Here is a 16,587-nt window from a genome sequence, read left to right as displayed (position 1 = left end):
TCTGCTGTTGTTATTTGCCCCTTTCCATTTAATTCTCTTCCATTAACCTCCATCATGCACACAAAAAAATTAAAAACTCAGTGCCAGACAATCACAGATCCCATCAGAAGTGATGAAGATCATACAACTCACCATTTAGCAGGTCGCTTTGCTCCTCTTCCAGACCAAAGGAGTTCACATCCTCTATTTTTATCTCTAGAATCTCAGGAGAGCCATCCGGCTCCTCAACCTTCATTTCACACCCGAGTAGAGTCAGCTGTTCCGATTCAGGCTGCACGTGACAGGAATCCTTCCAACAACCAACTTGAGCAGACATTGTGGGCGAACCTTTAAAGAGGCAGTAAACATACCACTCTTCCTGATCCACCCTGAGTACCTTGATCCCACACTGCACCCGCATGTGAACTACCTCGATGCTTGAGATCTTATCCTCTTCCCAAAACAGTTACAACACATTAACGTTCACCACACACATACAGGCACCCTTTGACATCCCCATAAATAAATTATACATGTTTCCGAGACAACACTGTAATTGTATGACATGTTGATGTAAATTTTGATTTGGCTACATGCAAAACATACCATTTCGATATTGATATAAAATCTGAGCCTGTTCAACAATTTCATAATAAAGACATTCAATTGGAAGAAGACATTACACACAAGCATAGGGGATGTGTATGAAGGAGTATTTATGATCAGATGTAATCCATGCAGCACATATTGCAAATATGGAGACAGTTTCCCCACATAACTAACTTTGAGACAACAAATAAGGAACCCACTTTCACGAAAATCTGATGGAACCACAACATTCACATGGATCATGTCCGTGGTAATTCACTACAAGTTCATATATATATATATATATATATATATTTATATATATATATATATATATATATATATATATATATATATATATATATATATATATATATATATATATATATATATATATATATATATATATATGAGGGTGGTCCAAAAACAGCAAAAAAAAAAAAAAAAAAAATCTGATTTTTGTCAACACAAGCCTTAAATTATTCCACTATGTTTCAATAACGCGCATAAAAAATTTAAGTTGATTGGAGGTGATTTAGAGGTCGCTCCATACGACGACTTTTAGTTTCATGAATTGGTTAAATTAGGGTATGGTCAGGTACGATTACGGGTACTTCTGGATATCCGAGGTGGAAATGAAGTGCATTTTCGAACTCTATGGGGTCGATTTACTCTAAGAAATGACTGCACCGACATTGAATTCACTACCATTTCGAAAATATGACCTAAAACAAGATTTATCATTATTGGAGTTGAGTAACCAATCCTACTCATTTCGATATTTTCGAATCTATAATTAATTCGTTGTCCGTCTAAACATTTCTTAGAGTAAATCGATCCCACAGAGTTCGAAAATGCAGTCCATTTTCACCTCGGAAGTTCAGAAGTGTTCGGATTCGCATCTCACTATACCCTAATTTAATATAATAATAACTAAATAAATAACTAACATATTTTTCGATCTAGTTTCGTTTATTCAATCATGGTTCAGTTGAGTCTGATCCGTTTTGGCCTACAATGAATAGGATATCAGGTTCACTTAAGTGATCCAGCAGTATTGGCAGCGGAGGTTTTGCACTCTACCGAGTGCTCCCCCTCTAGTTCCTCAATATTTCATGCCAGACCTAACATTATTTGAAAGTACTAGATAAAAGAGGGAAAACACAATTTTTGACCTTTCGACCTCCAAATTTGACCTTAAAGGTCAAATGCCATTTTGGCAACCGGGTGATTCTGAATGCCTGTACCATAGTGATACTTTCCAGCACAGTTTGCAGCTTTGAACAAAAAATCCTATCAAAAGTTATTTTCAGCATATTTCCTGGGCTTGGCCTGCCGACTGATATGTCGACCTTTATTGTTTCTCACTTCTTGAACTCGCTTTGGCATAGAATCTATCAAGTTTTCACAGTTTTCCTTGATCTGTTCGTCATGGTACCATAGCTGCGTTATGGCCTCTATTTGCTTGATTTTCGTGGTCCAGTCCATTTTGAGCAGGCGAGATTTAATGATGGACCACAGATTTTCGATCGGATTCAAATCCGGAGACTTTCCCGGCCAGTCCAACACCTTTATCTTGTTTCTTTTGAAGAAATTAGTCACCACCTTTGACGTATGGCAAGGAGCAAAATCCTGCTGGAACACCCCTGAACCATCTTGAAACGCCTTCCGCATGTCTGGAATCGCTTTGTCCTCCATCACTTCAATGTAATGGGCAGAATTCATCATCCCATGGATGGGAAGAGATCCCACGCCAGCATAACTAAAACAACCCCAGAACACTTTCTTTTCAGGGTGTTTTACGCATTGTTCGATGTGACATTCATCCACGGACCTTCTCACCTGGGGAACATCGAACATGTTGACTCCTGTGTCCTTGAATAAAAAAGTGCCTCTCGTCAGAAAACATCACTTTCTGCCAGACCTCCTTCGTCCAGTTCTGATACTTCTTGGCCCACAGCAATCTTTTACTCATCATTTTCTTCATCAGTAGTTGTTTCCTGACTGCTCTCCAGGCTATTAGACCCATATTTAGGAGCCTTCTTCGAACAGTGCTGGAACTCACAGCGACTCTGATCTGGCTAGATCTTTTTGCAGATCATCACTGGTCTTTTGAGGATCAAGTTTGCTTTGACGAATCAAAAACAAATAATTTCTCGGTGTCGTTTTAAATTTTGTTCCACACTTTCCTTTACACTTTGGTGACAGAGATCCAGTTGTGACGCCTTGAGTGATAATTATCCATGAGACGGAGCGCTGACTAACACCTACAATCATTGCGATGTCTCTCTGTGACTTTTCAGAGTGTTCGAATGGCGTAAAAATGTTCGTCTACTTCTGAGGAGTGATGTCCATCGTCTCTCACGAGTGGTGTGTTGAATGCCGAGTGAAACAATGGGGCTGATGTAAGGATCCCTATTGCATCATCCACCCAGCAGTATTGCATCACACACCCAAAGTTCACGCATGTGCAGTACTGCTAGATCCAAACTCCTGAAAAAGCTCTAACAAACGCCAGGTCTATAGATAATAATAAACATGAATTTAATTGTAAAAACGGGTATATTATGGAGGGAAAATACAAAATGTTAGAAAAACATGAAAAAACGTCAGTGAGTCAATTAATTTGCACTCGGGTGTACATATATACAAACATACATACATACACATACTTGGTGAATGCACCCGGCGTTGCACGGGTTCTTTTTGAATGAATTTAATCTTCTCTACAGAGGTCTGATGCGAGCCCAGTATCAGTTCCCTTTAGGGACACGGCAGTTATGGCCTTAGGGGGTTGGTGAGGAGGAACCCCCACCCCCGCCGAGGGGCCTCGCCACCTTGCCTATAACCCCGGGGCCCGTCCTGACAATATTTTCACGAAAAAAATAATTGGTTCACGGAAAAAATAAGTGACCACTATATTCGTTATTGGGTAGTCGATCCAGTCGAAAAAAAAATTAAAAATTTTTTTTTTGAAATTAGTTCTATCCTTATTATCACTTTTTCCGTCGATATGGTGGTCTGTCTGTCGGTCCCCGTTTGGTCCAGTGCTCCGTTAATACAATGGCGATTTCGATGAAACTTGGTTGGTAGGTTCATACCATGACCAAGTTGTGTGCAAATGAAAACCGTTGCTATGGACACCACCGTTGCCTAGCAACGAGACTTTGCAATTTTTGAAAAACCATAAAAATTTTATTTTTTCGAAAATCAAAAATCGGGCCACGAGCGACTGTGGGCAGTACATTCAGCCATATTGTCAAAAATTTCCAGCCGGATCCTATGAAAACTGTCGGAGAAGATAGACTTTGAATGAACCCTGGTCGAAAACAATAAAAAACGAAGTTCGTGACATCTCAGAGACCATGAGTCAGATATACATGAATCTGGTATGGTAGGTTCATGGTATGTCCTAGTTATGTGTGAGAAAGAATCGTTGCTATGAACCCCTCCGTTGCCTATCAACGGCCGAAAAACCTCTAAATGTGGGGGGTATTTTAACGAAAAAACAATCTGCAGCATTAAGCCTTGAAACTGGAATCATGAATTTTCTTGTGCTTAATCCTCAGGTCATTCCCCATAAAACGGGCCCATCGCATCAGGTTCTATTGGGTAGTCGACTACCCATGTCCGCCTACCGGCTTGTTGTTGTGTGTCTGTCTGTCTGTCCTGAGCATAGCTCCGTGGGTTTTGATCCAATCCTGATAAAATTTTGGTGGGAGATTTATGTCATGATCTAGTTGTGTTTTCCTGAAAATGGGCATGGTGCGCCCATTATGGGCGGAACCACGCCCAAAAAACATATGTTTTTAGAGGGTAGCCGAATTCAATTTGCATCTTCTCCGAGGGGGTTTGTCGAATCTGACAGGGGTTTCAGTATTTGGTTAGACCAATGGCACCTGCATAGCCCCACGGAGCTCGATTTTTCATTTTCGTCCCAAGGTCAAGGTCACAAGGTCACGAACTTAGGAAATTGCGAATTTTGACATAAAAAAATTTCTTCTCTGAGGGGTTTGTCGAATCTGGCAGGGATTTTGGGCTTTGGTTAGCCCAATGGCACCTGCATAGCCCAACAGAGCTCGATTTTTCATTTTCGTCCCAAGGTCAAGGCCACAAGGTCACGAACTTAGAAAATTGTGAATTGTGTTTTTAGGGGGTAGCCGATTTCAATTTGCATCTTCTCCTAGGCTGAGGGGGTTTGTCGAATCTGGCAGGAGTTTCGGTATTTGGTTAGCCCAACGGCACCTGCATAGCCCCACGGAGCTCGATTTTTCATTTTTGTCCCAAGGTCAAGGTCACAAGGTCACGAACTTAGAAAATTGCAATTTTGACATAAAAATCCATCTTCTCCGAGGGGTTTGTCGAATCTGGCAGGGGTTTTCGGTATTTGGTTAGCCCAATGGCACCTGCATCGCCCCACGGAGCTCGATTTTTCATTTTCGTCCCAAGGTCAAGGTCACAAGGTCAAGGTCACAAGGTCACGAACTTAGAAAATTTCGAATTTTGACATAAAAATCATACGACCACCCAAACTTTGACAGCTCGAATGACAATATTTTTTATGCATAATCTTGAGGTCATTCCCCACCTAAAGTCTTGAAACCTCTTCTTCTTCTTCTTCTTCTTCTTTCGGCTGCTCCTGTTAGGGGTCGCCACAGCGGATCATCCGTGTGATCCGCATAGTGATTTGGCACATGTTTTACGCCGGATTCCCTTCCTGACGCAACCCTGGTCGCCTCTTACGACACAGGGATATGGTACACCTATTTTAACCGGGGTATACACCGGCCCAGTATACTGGTACTCATTTCGCCGACCTCGGAAGGATGACAGGCTGAGTCAACCCCCTGGTGTATTAATTCAGTGGCCCAACGGGGCTTGAACTCAGGACTTTTTGGATCCCAAGCCGCTGCCATAACCACTGCACCAACACCAGGCTTCCTAAAGACCTGAAGTCTTGAAACCATTTTGCTCTATCTCGAACACCTTGCCCGTGGCGCCCCCTTCAAGTTTGTTTTGACGCTGATTTCATCAAAGTATGGATAATCTGATGAGTGCGAAATGCCATATAGCCTATATGACGTTATATTCAAAGTTGTGGGAATCAAACCGGGTTTTCGACGAACTAACTTCATTAAGCTATAGCACGTATCCTTTTTCCTTATTTTAATGTCCACAACATTGTTTTGTGACCTTTAAAGGTTATGCAAAGGTCAAATTTTTAAAGTTGTTGAACGAAACTGGGTTTTCGACATTTTGCAGCTAATAACCTGTCAATCGTACCACATCATTTTGATCATTTTTATAACTTGGTCAAACATTATCACATTGTCTCATCGTTGACTTCTGAAACAATCTACATCGTCAAATACCGCTCGTGAACCATCGTCGTCTTCAGACTTGTTATATTTCAAAACGTTGTGGACGGGTTACAACAAACCAATGTGGATGAGTTTTGTTGAGAACATGAGAACAAGCTCATGATGTTTTTTTTGTTTTTGTGATGAGAACAAGCCGTCAGTGGGATAGTGGGGCCTATCACAAAACCGTTCTTGTTCAGCCTGGTTGAGATATGTGATCCACTGAGGCTGTCGTTATAGTTTGTTCAGTTTCACCAAACGTCGCTCCATGAATGATTTATAATCGAGTGTGTTTAATTGTTAACATTGTATTTGTATGAATGATGAATCGTCTTGATAACAGCTGTATATTTAATGGTGATACCCAAGGAGGATGTCCGATGGAGGAGTTTCAGTACCCATGATGCAGTGCGCGGACGCCATATTGGTTGGCAAACGAAACAAGACCAAATAATTACCAAAACCTTCCATCGCAGGAAGTCAGAATCACGAGATTGTGGAACAACTGATCCTGTCGTTGCCATGGCAATGGACACAAGAAACATGGCGGCGCGCACAGCATCATGGGATATTTATGAAAACCCTCCATTGTGTTTATCGGTAAACGATGACATTGTTGGGAACGTTTCTCCACACACAGTTATAATGAGCTCGTTTAGCGATAAAGTGTCGAACAATCTCTCCTCAAGAACCAATTCGGAACGTTACACAAGGTCTGACCGGATATTAAATAACGTGTTATGTAGATTTCAGTAGATCTAACAATCATAATAAACTGAACCCTAATGCTGAATACAACAAAGAGGTTACCGTGGAAACATCGTAAAGTGCACTACGTGCACAACACCGCCTTATACCACGAGCTTTAGTGATACTCACGAAGATGTTTCAAAACCATAAATCTCCACACTTCCTCGACTCACAACTCGCTTTGAAAATGTTTCTTTTGCTGTCCGTGTCCCGGGAACACGGATCCACGCAAGCAAGATTCTTCTTCTTCTTCTCTCTATCTTCGTATTTGTTATTTCTCTCGAACGTTATATTTTACTTCTCTCGAATCCCTCTCACCCCGATTCCTGTGTATTAACAGAACATTACTTCCAGTTTAAAAATATTCTCTCCAAAAATATTCTACCCGAAATAAAAACGAGGTGGGGGGGGGGGAAAGAAAGTCTGACATGCCAAGCTAGAATATACACCTTCCTCAAGGGGTCTTCAACACTTGGAGAGAAGATTGACATCGAAGCTCGGCATTCGGTTCAGCACCACCGAAGGTTGTGGACATGTTGTTGTTGAGTGTGCTGCCCCTGAAAGCCGTGGGAAAACTTATTGATAACAGTGGTTTAGATCCTGCTTTTTTGGAGAAGCTTCTGATGCGGCTAATCCTCGACGCTCTTTTGATCTCTCCTGAGTTAAACTTGTAATATACATACATATATGTATATATATATATATGTATATATATATATATATATATATATATATATATATATATATATATATATATATATATATATATATTTATATATATATATATATATATATATATATATATATATATATATATATATATATATATATATATATATATATATATATATATATATATATATATATATATATATATATATATATATATATAGTTACAGCTGTGGAAATTCGCAAACCACCATTCAGGGCCCGTAGGTGAGATATCTGTAAGTGCATGTGTAGTTAGCCCAAACCCGTTGTATCGAGGGAATTTATGTGATTCATTCGGGCTGCGATCCTTTGAGTTAGGCGTTTTTCTGTTCTATCTTTATTTTGAACCAACCACGTCTCAACAGCCATCACACAACAACCACCTTAACCACGACGCCAGCCATCGTCACCAACAACAACCACGCTCCAACCCTCAGACAACAACAACAACAACGCCAACAGCCACGACCTTTACCTTCACAACTCAATCCCGCAAACATCGCATCACCGCCATTCCCAACGGCACCATAACCATCAACCACCACCGAAAACACTCCACCACCTTCACCTCTCTCCTTCTACGGTCATTCCCGCACCATCAGTGAACACTGAACGTCGGGCTGTCTCGGGGCCCGTTCGGCGATTGGTGCCGAGCGCACCGAGCCGCGAGTGCAAATAGCGGCCTTTCCGAGGGAAAATTCTGATCAAGAACGCTACACGCCCACTTCTCCTCCGTCCAATTAGCAAGCGCAAGGCGGCTTGGCCCCGCCTCCCGGCGCGTCTGTGTGAAATCGATATATGCAAATTCTAGGATCAGGGAAGGTTCAAGCCCCCGTTTCCTCCGACCAATGGGCGAGCGTGGCTCCGCCCCCGAGGTCATCCTGATCCGAATATTTGCATATTAGCTGCTCCTGCCAGCCTATAAAACAGCGAGCGCAAGGCGAATCGTGGCAGAGCGAGTCAGTTTTGGTTGGAGAGTGGAAGAGAGCCGGGGGAAGAGAGTGCCATCGAGAGAGTTGGGTTCTGGAGTCAGCTGAGAAGAGTTGCGGGAAGAGGCAAAGGAGCTCGGGTCCGAGGCGAGAAGGACGGCGGTCGGCAACGAGGTCGCGGTGTGGGATCGCTCGGCGCGGGACCCAAGCCAGCCAGCCATTCTCCTCCCCCAGGGCATCAACAATTCCCCCTTTCCCCCGTGCTGAGATAGTGCAAAAAGGGGGCCCCGTTCCCACCCCACTCCAAACGTCGTGCCAACGAAACCCGCCAAGGAGCACGGAGTCGGGGCACAGCCACATCTGCGGCTCGCCCACCAACGCGTCACGAGGACGCGGGTAGGACCCCCCCCCCCCGGTCTCGCGGACCTGGCCGCTCCTCCAGGTCACGCGCACAATTAGCCTACAGGCCTGTCTGCCCCCTTGTCTCTGAGGGTAGCTTTTTTCCTTTGCTTTTGTGTAAATGTGTGTTGGCGTGTCTGTAAAGTCGAACTGTATAAGTGTTGCCGTGTGTGCGCGTAGTTGGTAGTAACTCTGCGTCGTTGTTGCTTTTGTTTTGGTTGCTATATGTGCATTTTGACTGTATGGCTGTATATATGTGCTTTCCGTGTGCCGGGAAATAATTGTGCATTGTGTGAACTGTTTTCCCGTTTCGCTTTGTCTTTTCTTTATTGACCCTCCATCCTGCTTCACGTAAAGGGTTCGTAGTGGGTGCAAAATGCCCGGTAAATAATCTGAACGGTCGAGGTCGACGATAACACCGCTCGGTTATCCCGATAGTACGGAACGGGCCGCCCAAGCGGCTCGTGTCCGGAGTCGACCTGCGGCGAGGTACGATCGCCCGGTTTACCATCCGCGTGGGTCCTTAGGTAGGTCGAGTTTGGCGAACAACCCTATCCTACGCGGGTGACCGATTGGCACGATTGTGCTGAGGTCGAAAGGCCCACCCGCGACTGGCTCCGGGCGATAGTTCCCGGAGGGTCACGACTGAATTGTCCGTCCGGTGGGCGACGCAGTCGCGATTCGAGTGACGTGGCCATCCGCACGCCGGCGGGCGTGAATTTGCAACAGTATATATATATATATATATATATATATATATATATATATATATATATATATATATATATATATATATATATATATATATATATATATTTAGTTGTGGTTGACGAAATTCGCAAACCACCATTCAGGTCCCTTAGGTGAGATATCTCGAAGTATATGTGTAGTTAGGCCCAAACCCGTTGTTTAGAGGGAATAAATGTCATTCATTCGGGCTGCGACCCTTTTAGATAGCCGTTTTTCTTTTACTATCTTTATTTTGGACCAGCCGCCATTACTACCACCACAACCACCACCAACCACGTCTCAACAGCCATCACACAACAACCACCAACCGCAACGCCGCTTCACAACAACAACAACGCCAACAGCCACGACCTTTACCGTCACATCTTGCCCTCGCAACCATCGCATCACCGCCATTCCCGCGCCGCTTGTGGGCACCGATACTAGACTCGTACAGGGCGCGCACCGAGCAGCAGGTGCAAAAACACCAGCCTTTCCGAGAAATCGGATCAAAAACGATTCACGCCCACTTCTGTTCCGTCCTATCAGCGAGCGTGGGGCGATTTGGCCCCGCCTCCAGGTGCGTCGGAGTATAATCGCTATATGCAGATTCGCGGATCAAAAATCATTCACGCCCACTTTTCCTCTGTCCAATGGGGAGCCAGCCAGAGGTGAAGGGTCGAAGGTGAAGGAGCGAAGCCCCAGGGGCTATAAAGGGCCGCGTTCGCTCGCCGAAAAAGAGTAGTTGAGTTGGAAAGAGTTGAGAGTTTCTGAGAAGAGGAAAGCAGTTGGACAGAGTTGAGAAGAGTGGAGAGTTGGAGTTGTGGCGGCGGCGAAGGCAGTCGAGAGGGCGCTCGTGTCAGAGTCGGGGAGCTGCGGAGAGGGGAGGCCGGTAACGCGATCGAGGTCGCGGTGGAGACGCTCGTCGCGGGACCCAAGCCAGCGAGATATCCTCATTCCCCCGAGCATCAACAACCCCCTCCTGTTTCCCCCCCGCGCTGAGATAGTGTGAGAAGGGGGCCCCGTTCCCACCCCATTCCAGGCAGTGCCAGCGAGGCCCGCGGAGTCAGGGCGCCGCCGCCATCTTCCGGCTCATCACCAGACGGGTAGGCTCGACGCGGTCTCGGCCCCAGGCCCGTCTGCCCCCCTCATCGTTGAGGGTGGTCCATTTTTCTTTTGCTTTGAGTATATGTGTTGTCGGCGCCGTCTGTGAAGTAAAACTGTATAAGTGTTGCCGTGTGCTCGGTAGTCGGTAGTAGATCTGCAGTGTGTTTCTCTTTTGTTGCATTTGCTTTTTGTGCAGAATTGTAGTGTTACTTTTACATTTGCTTTTGGTGCATAATTGTATACGTGTGCCTTCCGTTTGCCGCGGAATAAATGTGCTTTATGTTGAACTGTTTTTCCCGTTTCGCTTCGTCTTTTCTTTCATTGAATCTCCATCTTACTTCACGTAAAGGGTTGGTCGTGGGCTAAAAACGCCCGATAATTAATCGAACCGTCGAGGTTGACGATAACACCGCTCGGTTATCCCGATAGTACGGAACGGGTCGCTTAAAGTGGCCCGTGTCCGAAGTCGACCTGCGGCGAGGTGCGATCGCCCGGTCTACCCTCCGTGTGGGTACTTAGGTAGGTCGAATTTGGCGAGCAACCCTATCCCACGCGGGGGGCCGATTGGCACGATCGTGGTGAGGCCGAAAGGCTCACCCGTGACTAGTTCCCGGCGTTAGTCCGAGAGGGTCACGACGGGATTGTCCGTCCGGTGGGCGACGTACCGCGATTCGAGTTACGTGGCCGCTCGCACGCCGGCGGGCGCGAATCCGCAACAATATACATATACACATACACATACGAGGTGTGTTCAAAAAGTATCCAACCTTAATTTTTTGTGCGTAAACAAATGAAGCTCGGGAGGCATGGTTTGGTGCACGTATGTAGGCGATCCTAATCCGTATGCGTGAATATTTTCCCGCCTGCAGAAGCTGTCAGTCACCGACAGACCGCCGATGAGTGAGGAAGTGGAAGTGAGCGCCGTCGGATTTTTGTTTCTGACAAAATGACGGATCACTGTGGTATCATCGCCAATGATCACTGTGTTGAAGAAGTTGTGATCGCTGTTCACAGTCTCCAGCATGTCCTGTGCGATCTCCAAATGGAGTTGCTTCTGCTCGATCGTTAGCAGCTTTGGCACGAACTTCGCTGAGATTCTCCTTAAGCCCAAATCCTCAGTCACAATGGAATGAACAGATCCAATGCTGACGCCCGCCTCGTCTGCAAGTTCTCTGATCGCGATTCGACGATCCTGCATCGGCAGGGTCCTCACTTGGTCAATGACGATCTCATTTTGGGATGTTGAGGGGCTACCAGAACGTGCTTCACTTTCCACTGATGTGCGACCATCTTTGAAGCGGTTGTACCACTCTTATCTGTGTGCTGCCCATTGCTTCATTCCCGAAGGCCTGTTGAATCTTGCGGATCGTTTCCACTTGGGAATCGCCAAGCTTTACACAAAATTTGATGCAGTAGTGTTGTTCAAGTTTTTCCATCATTTTGTCAAAAACGAAAATCTGACGGCGCTCACTTACACTTCCTCACTCAGCGGCGGTCTGTCGGCGACTGACAGCTTCTGCAAGTGGGAAAATATTCACACACACAGAATTAGGATCGTGGTGCACCAAACCACGCCTCCCTAGCTTCATTTGCTGACGCACGAAAAATTAAGGTTGGATACTTTTTGAACACACCTCGTATATTGTGATAAATCACTTAATCTCACCAAGTCATTCGCGTCAGTCAGGCTTGGATAATTTATTCATTTATAAGCATTTTTCATGTTAATATTTTTTGTTATACTATATTTCTGTCATTCAGCCTGTGCATTTGTGTAAAAATTTGATAAATCAATATCCAGTTCTTGGGATACACCAAAGATAGAACCATCTTTACCAACACAAGTCATTTATATTTAATTAGATTAAAAATAATGTCATTAAAAAAATATTTTGGTTGAGTTGAAATAATACATATAGACACAAGCCGGTAGGCGGATATGAGTAGTCGGCTGTTGCTAGGCAACGGAGGGGTCCATAGCAACGTTTTTTTCTCACACATAACTAGGACATACCATGAACCTACCATACCAGTTTCATGTATATCTGACTCATTGTCTCTGAGATATAACGAACTTCGTTTTTTTATTGTTTTCGACCAGGGTTCATTCAAAGTCTATCTTCTCCGACAGTTTTCATAGGATCCGGCTGGAATTTTTTGACAATATGGCTGAATGTACTGCGCACAGTCTCTCGTGGCCCGGTTTTTGATTTTCGAAAAAAACAATTTTTTTATGATTTTTCAAAAATTTCAAAGTCCCGTCACCGCTGAGAGGCGTAATGTTACTTCGTTGGGCCTCGGGACAGGATAGGTCTCTCCCTATTCCCCTCCAAATAAGGATTTTAAGGGTTGGGAGTAGGCTAGATTGACAGGATAGGTTAGCCAGATAAAGACGATAAAGGGGGTTAGGGAGAAACAATTATAAAAAGGAAAAAATAAAAATAAATAAATTAATAAAGAGGGGCTAATTTTTTTTGTTTTGTGTTGCAAACTAGGGGAGTGGGTATGGACAGAGACAGGCAAAGGCGATAGGTTGGGGGGAGACAGTAGGGTAGGTCCGAGCCCGCCTTCAGAGCGGCCGGCACCACCGCACTCCCTCCACAAACCTCACTGAACGAGACCAGAGGCCGGCCAGCTTCACCTGCCGGCCTGTTGTGCTGTATCGCCTATTCCGCGTTTGCCATGCCATAACCCCATGCCTGCTACCCTATTTGCATTTGCCCCTGTGTTCATCATCAATCACCATGTGCGCCAGGACCAACTTCGGTGTTTTGCAAAGACTGCCCTGCAGTCTCTTGCACAAGAGAGCAAGAGACTGCATTGGGCAGCCTGGCAACCCCCTTCAAATGGCCTGTGGGACGGCATATGGCATGATGGGTTAGGGTGAGTTGCCTCCAGCAGCTGAAGACTGAAAAAAAAGAAGGTTCAGTGACAAAAGAGGGACCTTTTGAGCAGGTCTTCAAGACGGCTGACTGTCAGCTGCGGAGCACTCACCCTCACATAACTGTTGACATTATGATGCCTTTTCTTTCCCACAGATGCCAGGTCCTGGGCCATGGTTAGTGTAAATAGATAAGTTAAGGTTGTAAATAAGTTCTTACCCCACCTGCCTGTTTGTCATAGCGCCGGCAATTTTAGTTAAGTCGTCTGAATGAGTCTGTCTGTTAGTTACGCAGCGCATTTGGTTTTTTATTTATTTCTGGGACGTGTATAAAAAAAAATGTCGCACTCAGGGATCCGAAGGTAAAATGTACTAGGGGAGAACTTACACATGCTGGTCACACGCAAATTTGACAACTCGGGACGAGTCCGTAAAAAGGGGAGGGGTGGTGTTGCGAATCTGGAAACCATGAGCACACAGGCATCCAGGTTCCTACAGCTGTCATATTGGTATGTGTTTTATATATAGCTCCCTTTCCCTTGTCTAATGGATAAATAAATGTAAATGCGCTGTGAGTTACTTTTATAGTGTTTTTCTTTTATTTTTACACCTTCCCCTCACTCTGACCGGCGCCATTGTCCTTCATGCGTACAACCACAAACATGGGCGGGGATTCGCATCACCTCGGCTCGAGACTCCGGCCAGAATGAGAGGAGTGGGCCCCTTGGCCAATCAGGGACCTCACCATCTCAGATCGAGGCTCCGCCCAGAATGAGAGGGGTGGGCCCCTTGGCCAATCAGGGACCTCACCATCTCAGATCGAGGCTCCGCCCAGAATGAGAGGGGTGGGCCCCTTGGCCAATCAGGGACCTCACCACCTCAGATCGAGGGTGGGGAGGGCGAAATGTCCCCCCCCCCCCGAAACAGGGTGAATAAAGACGCGGGCGCTGATCTTGGTGAGGTAAATCACATCTAGTTTTGGACATCTCGTCTTGGCTGGTCTTGGAGAGGAACTACTTCTTGTCTTGGTGGTCGCCATCGTGGTCGTCGTCTTGCTGGAGTGCTCGTCATGCTGGTCTTGTCTCGTCTTGGTCTTCGTTCTCCTCCTCCTCCTCCTCCGCGGATCGAGTCCGCTTGAAGACCACACTAGGTGGACAAGTCCAAGATAGACCCTGGTCTTCAGCTCATCGTATCCCTCCAAGCTGAAGTCAGCAATAAAGGCTTTAGCCATCAATTCATTTGGGTGTGTGTGTGCGTGTGTGTCCGTGGGCCCCGTCTGTTAAGTAGTGAACTGTGTAAGTGTTTTTACCTGTATATACGTGCACTATTAATATTCGGTTTAACCCTGCTACTTGCGTGCTTCCTTAGTTCCCCATTATTGGTTAATAAATAACCCCATTGTTCATTGTATCTGCTCGTTCGTGTATTACTTCATTGACTGAGCGTGCTGCGTGTTGCGAAAATAGTCCGGCTGTTGCCGTTGTAACTGGAGATTCGGGACAGACGGATCCCAGCGATTAAACCACTCGGATCGCACACGGGTTGAGCGTGAATATGGCTCGGCTCGTACGGGAGCCGTCGAGGGTGTGAAGACTCGGTCGATCGCCACGTGGTCTCTAGGTATTTTGAGGATTTGGCAAATAACCCTGCACCAGGTGGCCAAAATATTGACACTTCACGGTCCGAAAGGGACCCGTACTCGTCGGACTTTTCCGAAGAAGTACGATATGAATTGCAGGCGATCGGTTAAGCTGACTCCGCAGCTCCATCTAGCGGTCGTGCTCGCGGCCGACGTGCGGCCACACAACAATATTACGTTCTGGATCAAAAACAAAGGTTCTGTATTATTAAGTGACATAAAGAATTGTGGAGAACAAATATTTTGGTCAATTTCAACTTATTTTTCGAGAAAATTGTGAGTTATTGGAAAAAACGTGCAAGGGTGCCAATAGTTTTTGCCACGACTGTAGAACATACAAATATTTGGATATCGAGATAAAATCTGTTCAGCAATTTCAGAATGAAGACATTCAATGGTGAGTAGGCCAGATACACAGGTCAGGTCAGATATGGGAGCATGCGCCAAAGCCACACATTACTGTGTCCACTTTCTGCTGGTATTCCAGGGGCCTCCATCTGGCCATCTCCCAGGCAAATGCTGGCCCATCCTCATATCCTTGAGATGCCGATCAACCTGCTGAAACCATGAGGTATGTGGTCGGCCCATTGGCCTCCTCCACTCACGAGACTCCCTCGTGAAGAGAATCTGGTGAGCAGGATCAGCATTACGAAAATGAGCCACATTTCCATACAGCCGCAGCTGACGCTCACAGACTATGCAAGTAACAAATCTCATTTGAGTCTCTCTCAGAAACCACTCGTTGGACACAAAGTCCGACCAGCAATTGCCAACAATTCTCCAAAGAGACCTGGTACCAAAGGAATCAAGTCTCCATCTCAGATCCCTGGTCAGAGTCCAAGTCTCACATCCGTCGAACAACACTGGAAGCACCAATGACCTGAAGACTCAGACTTTCGTCCTGCACAGGTATGGACAGAGCCACACCCCATGATCCAGCGAATCTATGACTCCCCAGGCTCAACCCAGACATCTATTGACCTCTGGCTCACAGCCAGCAGAGACATGAATATCACTGCCAAGGTAAGTGAATCTCTCCGTGACCTCAACATCCTCACCACAAACAGGTACAGACAAGACAGCAGCATCCAATATGTCAATGAAAGCCTGGATCTTAGTTTTGACCCAGGAAACCCATAATTCCAGCGGCTCCGACTCCTCATTCAGCACCTCGAAGTCCCACAAAAGCATATCCTGAGTCTCGGCAAAGACGACTGCATCATCTGCAAAATCAAGGACAGAGATGTTGACATTCCCAAATGATGCACGGCAGCTTGATCTCTCCGACATCCTCCCCAGAATCCAGTCCATACAAGTGCTGAAAAGTGTGGGGGCCAGTACACATTCATGACAAACTCCAGTAACAAGTGGAAATAAGTCGGAGATGGTATCACCACATCTCACAGCACTCTCAGTACCAGTACAGAGCACAGTTCAGACATCAGATTCATCAGTATTGGTGGCACCCCACAAAGAGCAAGAATCCTCCAGAGGGCATCCAGATTCACTGAATCA

At 45.6% G+C, this 16,587-nt stretch overlaps 1 protein-coding gene across 1 annotated transcript in view; it reads right to left on the bottom strand.

Annotated features, from left to right (window-relative positions):
• LOC147009428 (uncharacterized) overlaps positions 1–16,587 on the bottom strand; it is a 74,845-nt gene that overhangs the window by 16,124 nt on the left and 42,134 nt on the right. Inside the window, exon 2 of the mRNA XM_085861726.1 lies at positions 133–327. Within this exon, the coding sequence (XP_085717852.1) occupies positions 133–327 (195 nt within the window). The remainder of the gene's footprint in view (positions 1–132; positions 328–16,587) is intronic.

This window comes from Eptatretus burgeri, chromosome 17 (genome assembly GCF_056783735.1).
Source record: "Eptatretus burgeri isolate ZD-2024b chromosome 17, Ebu_testis_v1, whole genome shotgun sequence".
Taxonomy (NCBI): domain Eukaryota; kingdom Metazoa; phylum Chordata; class Myxini; order Myxiniformes; family Myxinidae; genus Eptatretus; species Eptatretus burgeri.
This window is presented reverse-complemented; position numbering and strand designations above follow the sequence as displayed.